At 37.7% G+C, this 14,285-nt stretch overlaps 1 protein-coding gene across 4 annotated transcripts in view; it reads right to left on the reverse strand.

The window, feature by feature from the left end:
* Nucleotides 1-14,285, reverse strand: part of EPS8 (epidermal growth factor receptor pathway substrate 8) — a 132,181-nt gene continuing 117,896 nt past the window's right edge. For all 4 annotated transcript variants that reach the window (XM_042837911.1, XM_042837914.1, XM_042837915.1 and 1 more), the window contains exons 18-21: nucleotides 10,539-10,776; nucleotides 6,963-7,143; nucleotides 6,454-6,583; nucleotides 1-1,432 (exon numbers count right to left, since the gene is read on the reverse strand). In XM_042837911.1, the coding sequence (XP_042693845.1) occupies nucleotides 1,319-1,432; nucleotides 6,454-6,583; nucleotides 6,963-7,143; nucleotides 10,539-10,776 (663 nt within the window). In that variant the 3' untranslated portion in view covers nucleotides 1-1,318. The remainder of the gene's footprint in view (nucleotides 1,433-6,453; nucleotides 6,584-6,962; nucleotides 7,144-10,538; nucleotides 10,777-14,285) is intronic.

Raw genomic sequence — 14,285 nt, forward strand, 5'->3', positions numbered from 1 at the left:
TTTGTAAGGACATTTACAATAAATGGCACTAAACACCTTTATTAAGATTTTAATTTCTTTTATGAAAAAAAATGAACAGGATTCTTTTTTTTTTTTTTTTTTCTCCTTGTACACAGAGGAAAAGCAAACTAATGGCAAAAATCAAGAACACTTTCTTATTTCAATACCATCTTTGTAGCCACAAAGATACAACTATTTAACAGACAAGAAATACTGTTTATTGCAGACTTTAAGCTGATTCATGTGGAAAAGGCACTATGAAACTTAATCAAACTAGATGATTAAATTTTTCTAAATTAAGTGATATTATATATTATATATAATACATATATTATATATAAAATCACAACACCATTTGAAGTAACAGAACATTTTTGTGACAAAAATCATCGCATCTTCAAAAATAATATTTACTGGAAGGGTCGCTTCCTTTTCTCTCCCTTTTGACTCCAGGAATCCAATTTTCCAAAAGATTACATTCATAAAGGAACAACAGCTTTTTACATATGGAAAAACTGACGTCTGGGATCAACAAGCAAAGTCTAGATTATACACTGTTCCTCCGACAGGTTAAGTTACAAACAAAAAAGGCAAGTGTATTAAAAAAAATAATGAGAATTGTTTCATGGCTACCTACAGCAGATCTGATCCCCTCTTTCAGCTGAGTTGTGTTACTACTTTCTATTAATTCCTTCTTGTGCAATATTATTGTTCATCACAAGTGAAGTATTGATAAAATCAAAGTACAGAGTATTATTTTGGTATAAACAGCGTCATTAGTAATAAAATACCTTGGGAGCAATGCAAGAAAGATTCAGTCTATGCTGGGCTGCTGTTCATACCCTAAACATTACCTCTTTAATTGCTGACATCAACTAAACATCCTGCAGCTGAATGCACTGTAAGAAAGACATAGTTGCAAACTACAGCTGGCGATGGAATTCAGAACTATATTATTACTAAAGAGTTCAAATGCTTTTTATTGCTGGCTCAAGTCTCCTAGGATGGATCAAAAATAAAAATACATTCCAGTTTACCTGTCACTGAAATGTTAATTCCATAAAGCCAAGGCTTGTCTTGGGTATAAGTGACTCTAGTGCCAATAGTTTCACCTGTCAGTAACTTACACTGGATTTCTCATTTTCATTTTTAATGATAGGAAGCCAGCAGCAAGTACTTCTGCAGATACTACTGTAAGTTTTCTTTATGTTGGCTAGTTATGTATTTTTACAGAGTAATAAGACATTCCCCTTCACTAAAGCAAAGCTGGACTGTATAATGCTATGGTCAGTGGAACTAAAGAAAAGAGGAAAGACTTTTAGTGGCTGCTTCCTTCATCAAAAGACTCCACACCTGAATCTGATGCAGCTGCACTGATTTTTTCTTGTCGTCTTCTCATAATTTCTTGCAGTTCTGAACTGCCACTGTTAGCCTGCAAAGAAAGAAAAAAGAAGAACTCTTAATCTGTGATTTTGACAAAAGATGAAGTTCTACTGACAGCATTTTATTAAAATAGATGTTTGAGCAAGTTAAACATATCTTGCAGCTCCGCCACTAAAAATGCACTAAGAATCTGGTTATGTGACATTCGGAAAACAGAAGCATTTACGCTATTCCTAAACGTACACCAGAAAAGAGACTATAAACTGTTAACCAGCTTGATTTTTAACACTGCTGGGTACCGTTACCTCTCATGTAAGACCCCATTAGCATTGGATACTCATGGAATGAAACACGGCCTAAATACAGAATTAAAGTCCACTGAATTTGCTAGGATTTCACCCGAGTACTTAAAAATCATGGCAATCGTATTTAGAAATTAAAGCACAAAAAACCTTGGGCTTCTAGATCTATGTCACCACTAAATTTATGCATGCCCATGGATTTGCACAGCCAAGGCCTTAGTAAGGATTTGGATTACTAATCTTAGTATTCTACATCACACCGTGTGACATCAAGCATTTGCTGATCAAAGATGCAGTACTAAAACCCAGAGCACAGTAATAAGAATTGAATCCTATTAATGTATCCATGTTGCCCGAGAACAACATTCTGAGGACAAGGCTTAATTTTACAGTGAGGGTGAAAGAACAGTTCTGAAGAGCTAGGGCAAAAAGATTTCTTTGAAAACATAAATTAAGCTATTAACAAGGCCAGGATGCACATACAATAGAGCATAACATTACAAAGCACACAACTTTGAATAAAGCTAAGAGAGTATGAAACAAGATCTATAACACTGCTGTGTTACTTGCCTGGAGCACGACCTTCTAAGCTTAAACTCTAGCTTCCCAAATATCCCCTCACTAGAGAAGCAGAAATTGTTTTTGAAACTTGTGAAATAAATTTCTGGACTGTTATTGGGAAAACATCCTTCAACTGATTCTTCAATTTTCTCTTAGAATTTATCTGATGACAGGAAATTTAATTTAGATTTGTCCCATTAGGTTTATTACAGTGCATTATCTGATGCCATGACCTGGCAGACAGGTTGGGCATCTGAAGAGAGAGAGGGACTTATCCTAGCTAAAGTACCATTGTTCTCTCTCCTGCTCCCTGAGTGAGAGTAGAAAGCAGGGGGCACATAACTAACTCCCTGAAGGTGATAGACCACCTCGATTTGTCTTCATTCATCTTATCCTTGCCCACTTCCAGATACAGAGCAAGAACAGTAGCGGCACTTTACTGAAGTAATGCATAAAAAACATTAGCAAGTACCTGACAGCTTGCTTTATCAAAGGTCACATAGAATTCTTTTTTTCTGCAAAGAACTGAGCTGCCATGGCTGCAACAGTTTATCTTCCTGATAACATCAGTAAAAACCTGACTGATGGGCTTGAAAAGCAACTGCAATACAACACACGCCTCAACACAACAGGCACATCCTGCTGACACAGGGCACAGCATAGCTCAGCAGCCCAGGGCTGTTTTGGGGAACACAATTCTTTGAACGGACTGTTAGACCTCAGCTCTGCTGATTTACTCAGCTTAGTCTCTAACCAAATCATGAGGTATCAGTAAGCCAGTAAATTTTACATTCTTTAGACTCAGACTGCTGAAATCAGAATCAACAAAAGCAATGATAGAACCGTGAAACGGCCTGAGTTGGAAGACATCTCAAAGATCATGTCATTCCAACCCCCTGCCATGGGGCACGGTTGCCAACCACTAAATCAGGCACTAGACAAGGCTGCCCAAAGCTCCATCCAACATAGCCTTGAACAACTCCACGGAGGGGGGGGGCATCCACAGCCTCTCTGGGCAACCTGCTCCAGCACCTTACCACTCTCTCAGTGAAAAGCCCCATTGGTCCATCACATTTCTATGTCTGCATTGTTCCTTGCAACCAGGTGCCTCAGAAAACAAGCAATTTGATGCAAGGACTAGATAAAAACTGAAATGTGTTTCATGTGTTCCCATGCTTCCCATAGATGGAGTAGGAAGACAACAGGAATGTGGACTTGAAGTTTTCCCACCACAGAGATGACAAAGCCAATGTTCAGGATATTTTATCTCTACGCTTATCTTCTGATTAATGTTCTTCATGCCCAGAGCTCCACAATATTTGAAGAAATGCACACACAAGATCTAATGATCACTGCAACTATTAACATTTTCAATTTGCAGAGAAAAAGTTAATCCACACAGCAGAGTGGCCGCCAATTGGGTAAAATGCTCTGTAGTTTGCATACAAGGTGAACTTCAACATTATGATTCTGTGATTCTGTGATTATGGAGCAATCCTGAACAAAAGCTCCTTTGAAGGCAATCCCAATCAGTACAAGGTGTATGGAACATCACAGTCTGCCTCCTCCTGAGATGATGCTACCTGCAACCACCATCTTCTTGGACAGAAACGGTGTTTGGCACTGGCTATGTCCAGCTGTTTTGCTCTCTGACACACTGATCTCATGCAGAGTTTTCTTTCTGGTTTTGCTTGGCCAGACTTAGAAAGCTGCCAAACCCCAAACATCTCCACTACATTCATGGTCTGCTCCTTTGTCATGTTTATACTGGGGCCACAAAACTCTGAGAGGAGTCTTGCTGCCTTTGATGTTTTAAAGTGGTTTGGATTCAGGTTTAAATGGAGTCCTCATAAAGATAACATGACTAAATTCCAATAACAATTGGAATTGGAACTCCAATTTCAGAATACTCAATTCCTCCACCTAAGGCTGAAGGACTTAAAAAAACAAACAAAAAATTCAGCTGCATACAGGTAAGGGTCTGGTTTTCAGTATCAGGGAATGCAGGCCCAAATTTGAGAGACGGGGCTTTCATTGACCTGCAGAAACTGTACGAATCAAGGAGCACTCATGGAAATTCCTGGCTACAAATAACAAGCATAGATGAGGCAGGGAGTTCTGTAATGGTAGACAGCATATGGGTTTCTTTTCTTTTGGCCATTATTGTTATTTAAGCATAGCACACAGGACATTTACAGAAATATGATACCAAAGTACTAGGGAAAGAATGCCAGAGCTACAGAACTTCATGAGAAGTTGTCACTGATTAATTGTGTAGGACAATTACTGTGGTCAAGGCCATAACCATACTTACAAAAAGCATTCTGTTTTTCTTTGCTGTATAATAGGTCTGACACTGGTATGAAAGGTACATGTGCACTTAAATGCTTCTGTAATTGGAAATGATTCTAGTTTGACCAGTAAAACATAACCTTGCTTGGAGGACATGAGCCCATGTTTCCTGAGTCACTGTTAGACTTTTTGGGACTTATTCATCATGCACATTCCTATAGATTATCTTAAACAGAGATGGACAGCTTTTCTAAGAATTGCAATATGAAATTCAGATATTACAAATGATATGATACATGAAATACAAAATATGGACAGAAAGGAAGATGTGCCTTTGTGTTCCAGACAACACAGCAAACACGCTGTAACAAAAAATTTCTTTAGTTCTGAAAATCATCGGTTAAACCTCAAATAATTTAGGTAGAAATAAATATTTGCGTTACCTTTTCACTAACAAAATCCAACAACCTTGCTAAATTCTCAGGACCCACTTATTAACACTGGGGCAAGTTTTTACTGCTAAGTTTCCTGCAGAGTAAAGCCTAACTGAGGTAAGCAGAAAAACATCATAGAGAGGGAAAGGCCAGACCTCTACAATCCCATGCATCTGTGGTTTTCAGCCTAACTTCTGCCACAGTATCAAGGAGTGCTTTTCAAGATTTGGAGGCAGAACCCCACAAACAAGTCTAACACAATCATGAAGTTAGCTTTACACTCTACAGGATGCCACCCAGTCCTTTGGCAGGACAGACAGCTCTTTACAAGAAATGTTTTCTTCCAGGTGCAGTGTCAAACTCTCACCTCCTGGATCTCCACCATCAAGACTACATCTCTGAGATGTTTACATTACTCCTCTGATCACATTCTGAAGCATATTGGTCAGAAACTGTGTATTTAAGAAAAAGAAAAAAAAAAATAACCCTACTTAAATTTCTAAACAATAACATTTATTGATAGTGATATGGAAGTAAATTTGACTGTTGTAACAGTTTAGACTGCTATAATAATTTTTTTCTTTTTTGTACTTTCATACATGGGGACTTTCTTCATGAAACTTAAGACTGTAGACATTTGAGAGAAGCTGAAGTATATACATGCCTACTCAATAGGAAATAATGGATTGCATTGGACTTAGCAACATATTCCTAACATGAAATTAAGACTTGAAGCAATTTTGATAGTGTTAATAGCTATGCACTCTGGTCCACACTGATCAGGTAAATTGTAAAATATGCATCATCTTAAACTTCTCTTTTAAAATAGATCTGGCAGTTGAAGTTCAAATTCTTTAAGGAAATTTCTTTAAGGAAAGCTGGAAAGTAGTTCCAGCTTTCTGATGAGAGAAATAAATATATATACATATTAATTTTCCTTTAAACAGGATTTGAAGACTGAAGCTTCTCTGTGGACTAGTCTCATCTCTAGACATTATCTAGCCTGTTTTTCTACTTCCTGCATCAAGTTAAAAAGAAAAAAATAAAATAAAAAATGTAGCTGTTTCCTGGTTTTAAAGGAACAATACCAGTGTAATGAGCAATGAGCATGGAAGTACTGTACATATTTCCATGGCTCGGTAATTCTGCTAGCACGCTGTTGAGCATGTTTTGTTACACTTAGGATCCACCAACGAAGATGCACTTAAGCTTAAGTACCACCGTGTACTTCTAATGCTTTGTGGGCCCCTTTAGAAGTGTGGAGACATCCCACCCAATGTTTTGAGGAATGCTGCTCAATGCACTAATACCAAATAACCCAGGTACAAATTATGCATATCAACATGATGAGAACTGAGGAAAAAAAAACATATCTTGCAGAAAGAGCTCTTTACTTCCACACATTCAAAAATGATGACTTGAATCATATATCCTAGATATCAGTGAGCCAGCATTAGAGTAGTAGGAAGGGTTATACATACCTCCAAAGCAGACTTCTGTACCGTAATTTGGCTGTAGACTCTAGACCCTTCTGGGCAAACAGTCCTCAGTTCCTCTTTATTGAGGGAGAAAAGCTGAGCTCCAGTCAGCACACCAAGGCTGTTCACAGTCCTGGGGTCACAAGGAACAAGCAAGAAATAAATAAGAAATTGCTGGCCAGAGAAGAAGAAGAAGTCTCCATCTACCATCACCTCAAGTAGAGTTACCAAATCAAGATAAAACTGCAAGCAACAGGACAACTGAAGTTAATTCATACATGTCATAGCCAGTACCTTTTGGTGGAGGCTAATGTGCACACATTTTTTTCAGATATATGTCTCTCTATAAATAACTATGAGGTAGAAATAGGCATATTTGCTAAAACATTATTTTTTTCCAAGAGTATCTTGCTCTTCTGAAAGCTTCTCGATTTTAAAAAGCAGTCAGACCATACCCAACTAACTGTAAGGAGAATTCTTCTAATAACTCTCAGATTTGTCCTCAAACTTACACAGGGTTGAATCCTTTGGACTGCAGCCATGCTTTCACATCCTCAGGCGAGGAGTCGTATGTGATGTTCACTACTGGGATGTTTGGCCGTGGCACATGGAACTTCCTCTGGGCATTGCTGCGGCCAATGGTGAGCCGGTGAACGAGTTCATCCTGCACCTCTTCCATCTGAGATTTCCTGCCTGGAGAGAGAGGTGCCCCACAGGAGTTACTCTCAAGAGTGCTTTATCAAAGCAAGGTTATTTCCTACACTCTAATTTAAATCTTATACTTTCTTTTTCTTTTTTTTTTTTCTTGAAAGATCTATTCATTAGCTCTGGCTGAGTTATTACTCACCTTGTTTCCCAGGGAAGACTTCAATATTCCCACTCCTGCCTTTACCAATCAAAACATAATAAATACATACATTCAACTGAGACCCCAGAAAGAAGAGAGAAACTTGGTGTTGCAGAAGCAGATAGAGCAGTTTAGCACTCAAGCTGGAAAATGGCAAAGATGGCTGGACTGTTCAACTGCCATAGTTTGAATTTCTTCCAACATAAATTTAATAATGTTTTAAAAACGAAAATAAAAATACGAGGAAGAAAATAAAAGATTGTTTCCACTCTGGAAAGTCATCACAACTTCTTAGCACAAAGCAAGATGAGACAAAAAAAAATTTATCATTGCTGAGACATACTGCCTTAAGCCTAATACTTTACTATAGTAATCCAATTTTTAAAGGATTTTAAGAGAAGACCACAAAAAATAACTCGAATTCACTCCGAGCCTCAGTAATGTAGTGGTAGTTGATGGAAACAAAGCCATTCTTAGCTTTAAAAAGAATAAATAATGAATTAGTTTACTACACTAGAGATACTGAAACTGGGGTAAGACTATTTTTTTCATTGAAATCAAACTGTGTAAATTTACACAGAACCCTTTTGCCTGAAGTATTTAGTTTCATTGTTGGTCAGTAGCATACAACAAACCAGAATGCCAAATATATTTTTCAATGCAGAAAAAATGATCTAAGGAAATTTTCACAAAAATAGGTAGAATCTGAAATAGTGTAAGCATCTTCAGAGACAGAGAATGTACTGATTCTACACAATCTCATCATACATTAACTCTGGTATTACTGCAGAAAGACCTGACGTCAACTTTTAAATGATCTAGAAAAATCTCCATTTCCTTAACAAGGTATTTTCAGTTGTTACTATTCCACATTCTCAGTTTGATTCACAATGACTACATTAACTTTTTTTGCTGCACAAAGAGTAACTACATTAACTTTTCTGATGCATTCGGATGGCAAAAGTTTTCTTTTCTTCCCATTACACTTGATGGCAACAGGGGAAAATGATACAGCTCTACATGGAAAAACAATAAGAATGCAAAAATGTTTCAATCTCTCATTTCATTGTATATTTTCACAAGAATCCTCCAGGGACTCATCCCTCTTGCCAGTCACATGAATAAAAACAATGTGGTTTTGTTTTTTTTTTTTCTAATCACAAGTTAGATTACAAAAGAAAAATCCATGTTTTAACTATTTTCTTCTTTTATAAAATAGCCCTAGGCCCCAACCTGAAAGTGGACAAAGTATCTCCAGCAAAATATCTGAAGCATGCAGACCCTATCTGTATTTTTGTTTTCCAAAGTATGAATTGGAAGCCAAAATGACATGCTCAGTGATACACAAATAAAGACTTTGGACAATGTTATTGTAGTATGCACCAGTTACTCTCCCAGACAGGAAGAGTGCAAGAAAATTGCTATTGTGTCTCTATTTACACGGATTTTGGAAGACTTAGGTTTTATCTCTACCAGGACTGTATCAGAAGACAAATATTTAGCTGTTAGATAACAAATTCTTGCTATTGTTAGATGCATTATCACAAACAAACAAAATGCACTCAGTAGAGGTGGCTGCTACAGTGCACATTCCCTGCAACTGATTGGGAAGGGCTGTCGGCTGTCCACAACTGTTGTAGGGGCAGGAATTTTCTGGGGATCTAGGCACCTGACGTTCAATGGGCTTGAGTTTAAACCCCTGGTGATGTTACAGACATCAAGCAAGGCTTTGGCTTGAGTGGAACCTAAGGGGTGGCAGATGATGCCTTGCAAGCACTTGGTCTACAGCAACCCTTCACAGCCCATGCCTAAAGCCAGAGTGACCTTCAAATTTATTATCTGTAGCAGACAGAGAGAGTCATCATGGATTTAAGGAAATGCACATCTGCTGCAGCATGTGAAGAACATCTCAAATGGAGCTAACAAGATCAATTATTTGGGGGGAAGTTCACTGTCAAACTCCATATCTTTTGAACAAAATTCCTCAGGTTTGTGTTTTCATCTAGGAGGCAAAACAAAGGCAGAGGCTGGACCTAGTTTATCCGTGAAGCAGCAGTGAGGTGTGTTCCTCCCAAGAGGCTCTTTTAATTACCAGCTAGACTGTCATGTGAGAAAGCTGAAAAGAATCTCAGAGTTTTCCTGAGTTCAGAGTCTAAGAGAGAGCTGGTGTACCACCAGGCAACGCCACAGCAGGCTGAGTGTATGCAAGCAGGGATGCTTCCCATCTGCTGGGAGTGCAGGGAAAGGGAACCTCTGCAGAAAGGACTACTCTTGGTTTCAGTTTTCATCTCAGGTGGAAATCAGATCTTCTGATAAGGAAGGGGATTGGAAAAGCTGTCAACTCATGAAAAGCAAAAAACCTCATTATTTTAAGAACTACTGGTTTAGAAGCAGTAGCAAGTGCTTGCCAACAAGTTTCTGTTATTTTGAGCTAGGCGATTTCATTACTTCAAGTATACTGAAGACAGATATTGTTGATTAGGAAAATTATGTCAACCTAACAGCTTTTCAGTTGATTCAGAGTGGGAACCTCAGCAGAAGCCGTGGTTCATAATTACAAGCAAACCTTAAGCAGAACATTTCATGACTGCTACACACTGCTTGGCTGCAGGTTATCATCAATAGAGCTACGGATTATATCTTCTAATTCTCCTAAGACAAGGACACATAAATTTGCTTAGTGGCCTGCCAGCTGCTCTTACTTTGACCAAGGGTCCTGGCTATAAAGACAAGTTTCCTACACTACCACTAAAATGTGTTTTCTATGTATCAGCCACTGTAAGCCTCCTTGGAAGCCTTGGATTTGTATTTCAGAAAGGTGTAAACGCCCTAGACAATCGTGGAGAGAAGTGTAAAAAGAGCCCAACTGATTTCAAAAGTGATTTAATCAGAATGTAGTAGTGAACTCAGGCAGGCAGAGTACATTACCCCGAATAACAGCATGAGCATTTGCAGCGCTGAAAACCGAGTGAAGATCCTAGATAGTCATAACAGAAGAGAATGTGAGAACATACTACTCCAGGACTGGCACAGGTGCAAGGCTGTTTTTGCTCCTACTTACTTTCACGACTGTATAAAGAACTGTCTATGCATAGAACATGTGTCTTGTAAATATGGGTTTATATCTAAGCATTTCTTAAATATTTATCTGAAACATAAGGCCTTAGGGAATTCGAAGATTAAGCAAAACAGACACACAAAGATGGGAGAGAAACATTCTTTCCTGCTTAGACAAACTTACGGTCCACAGGAACTTGTTTGTGCTTCTGGCTGTCTCGCGCAACACTACCACCGCTGTCACTAGAGGTGCTGCTTTGGCGGCTGACAGTTGCTGGCGCCTTGGGCACGGGAACTGGGATGGGTGCAGGGGTGCTTGGAGGCAGGGGGACAGCTGCAGGAACCGGAGCAGGTATCGGAGGCGGTGAAGGAGTAACAGGAACCGGGTCAGGCTGTTTAGCGACGTAGTCTGTCCTCTGTTTCTGAAAAGATGCAGAGAGACTCAGTTCGACAACAAAGCTTGGACAAGAACTTAGACAAAGCTTCTGGAGAAAATATTGGGCTGTTCTGTACCGCCTGATTTCATTTACTGCTCAAAAAGTTATCCTTGCCAGATACAGTCATAAAATTTGCCCAAATGTGATCTGGTATGGTTTTACTTCTCTTTCAGACATAAAATTCAGAACAATCGCATAATCTCAAATGTGCTTCTTTCTTCCAAGCAGATGATTTCTATAAATAAAATTGTTTTAAAATTCTGAACTTTACTATCTGGCTCTTTTGAAGAGCTTCCAAAATTTTTGAATTGCTGGAGTTTATCAGTATAAAAACATATGTTTTAGAAATGTTCTGTTAGAAAGAGTGAAAAATGAATACATCCAGTCACTCCTAAGCCTAACTAACGGTTTAACTTAGGAACACCACTGAATGTGAGGTAGCACATTGTGTCCTGAACTTCAGACACTGCTTAAGAGATTCCTGCTCCTCCTCCCTATTGAGTTGTGCCATTTCAACTATCTGTATGAGCACTATGCGCGACAATGCGATTAAACACAAACACCTCAGTGCTTTGAATAAGGCTGCTGGCTTTTTTTTTCTTCCCTTCTTTATGAAGTGTTCCAACAGCATGCAAATTATCTTGCTGTTAATAGCTAGCCGGCAGGTGCCTCAAAATTAATTCTGCAGAATAATTCCTCTCCTTCTTTGCGTTTAAAATGGTTGCAGCAAAAGGCGTGCATTTTCCCAGTGACAGACAAGCCCAGAAGGTCATAAGCAACCTATGCTAGCCTTTTGTTTCCAACAGTTCAAATTCCACATCTCACTGTTTTAACACTGATCCCCCTCTACAGTTTTGGACTGACAAAGCTTGAAGTTTTAATATTAAAGTTTGTTTGCTCAGCCCTGATGCTTCATTTTTAAGTTATGAGAAGTCTGCTTTCTTTGGTATGAAAATAGAGGAGTACATTCCCCAGGCTCCTTGCTCCTTCCTGAAATGCCATTCACTAATTCCTTGGAGGCAGAGGGTTTATGGCAGATCAAGTGGGGAAATATTTGTAGGAGCCATATGTTAGAAACTGTACAGCACATTACTGCCCTGAAAACAAGCAGAACTTCATTATATGTCAACCACTGCCATCATACTGGAATCCCCAGAATGGTACACATCTAACCCATGGGAGTGACACTTTGTAGTGAACATGAGCTGGGATTATTATAGCTAAGCAATGCAGAGTTACACCAGTCCAAAATTTATCCAGTCAGGTTCCATTAAGCCTAAGGAAAAAAAATGTATTTTGCCTTCTCTTGATCGTTTTTTTCACTTGAATTGCAGCAGTTAGCAACTGAAGCAAACATACTGTCCTACAATAAAACTTTGTCATTAAACCTTTCTTGTTTCAGTTTTTAGCATTTAAGTGATTTAGAGGCATTCATATGGATCATTTTGTATTCATTTTCTGCAGTATATTGTGGAGAAATTAATATAAAAATAAGAATCATGACTGAGTTTTCTGTATTCCAGTACTTTGATGTAAAGACACAAAACATTTTCTGAAATGTCAAATGCCAAAAAAGTAAAACGTGGAATATAAAATAGAACAAGCAGTATCACGTGTACTTAATAATTCTGTCTTTTGGTGGAAACAGTGCCTTAGTAGGTATTTAGTAAGCATTCCATAATTTATTAAATATAGATGTACTACAACATACCCAAAATTATCTTAATGAATTTAAGAATTTCACTGATAATAAAATATATTAATACAATATATAGAAAAGTTTGTGGATTGTTCACAAATTCAAATGTCTAGGATTGTTATCCCCACAGTGTACCATCACGTGTGTCCTTGACCTTCCTAAACAACATGCAAAGAAAAAGCATCACCCTTGTCATGGTAGAGAGGATTCATTACAAGCCAAGGCATCAGCTGCATGTCACTGCAATCTCAATCCAGAAGAAGCAACAGCAAAACATTACACACAGCTCTCAACAGATGCTATTAATGTAGCTTCTGAAACATTGTATTGCAATCACAAGTCTCATCAAAATGACTTACTACATGCTGGAGTGAAAATAGAAACCAAACTGGAAGCATCACTCAAATTCTGAATTTAAAGATGAAACTACAGGGAAATACACTTCAAATTTTCTTGAAGACTGCACAATAATTATATACTTGAATCAATTTAACATTGCTATTTTTTCATTTTTTAATGAAATTCTGGATATTCTGAGAACATCCACACATGCATCCCATCATTTCTATTCACTACTACAAACAAAACAAGCATGCTCTACAGAATTTGGTAACTACAGACTCCAAAAGAATAATTTTTTGATGTTCAATATCAGAACAGTAATTCTATTACCTCTGAAAGCTCTCCCAACAATTGCTGTGAGGAAAATGAATAAATCATATCAAAGAGCATTGTTAGTAAGGTAAAAAGTAACTGCCTCACACATCGCTCCTGAAATTTCATACATATTAGCAATTCAAAAGCAAAAGTACATTGAGGCAAATAATCAGTTCTTCTTACTCACTGAACAACTCATATAACGAGTTAGGTTTTTTTGGACAACAAATGGAGTAATGGTTACCTCAATACATGTATGTGACACTATATAAGCAATGAGCTCTTTTCAAAGCACTTATCCAAAGAGACAGAAAATTAGAAATAGATGTTTGAAATAACAACAACAACAAAAAAAGAAGAATCCACAGAACACGTAACTGCAGAATATTAAGAATTAAATCAGAGCGGATATGGTAACAAAAGCTTATGTATTTGAGCTTTGAAGTATTTACTAGTTTATAAAATAAGTTAAAGATTGCTGCTGACACACATGTATCCACTAATTCACTAACAGACATCAGAAAAATCCTGTGTTTTTTTCTTCCTTCCTTGCATTTTGTTTTTCTTTTAGGAATACATTTAGTTCATGTAAATTGGAACAAATCCATTATATTATTTTGAACAACAGTGATGCACACTTATTAATAATCTGGATATACCAGAGAAACTTGCTGGAACTAGAGTATTATTGTTGTTATTATTATTATTAGACAGAAAATGTTTTTATTCAATGGGAGAAAAAATAAGAGGTTCCAAAGCTCTTTTTCAACATGCTACAGACCGTATCTTGTAAAAAAGATCAAGATTCAATGTGATTTGTTCTATTTTTTTTATATAAATTTTTTATGTAGCAGTATCAGCCGTAGTTTTCAATCACTGGTAAAAAAATAAACAAACAAACAACAAAACAAAATAGAACAACAGGGAGCAATGTGTTTTCAAGCACATCTTGATATCAAAAACAGGAAACCTGTGCTCAAGATACAGCAAATACTTAGCATGAAAGAGTCACTGGATACAACCATAAGCAGTGTTATTGTTGGGAAGCACACTCGTTAACACAGCACTTTTTTTCTATTTAGTCTCTTTATAAACATTTTAGTGTCACATTGCAGTTGGCAGGGACACCAGGAGTGGT

Source organism: Centrocercus urophasianus, unplaced genomic scaffold (assembly GCF_019232065.1).
Source record: "Centrocercus urophasianus isolate 14NV4802_14NV808 unplaced genomic scaffold, USGS_Curo_1.0 seq_73, whole genome shotgun sequence".
Lineage (NCBI taxonomy): Eukaryota > Metazoa > Chordata > Aves > Galliformes > Phasianidae > Centrocercus > Centrocercus urophasianus.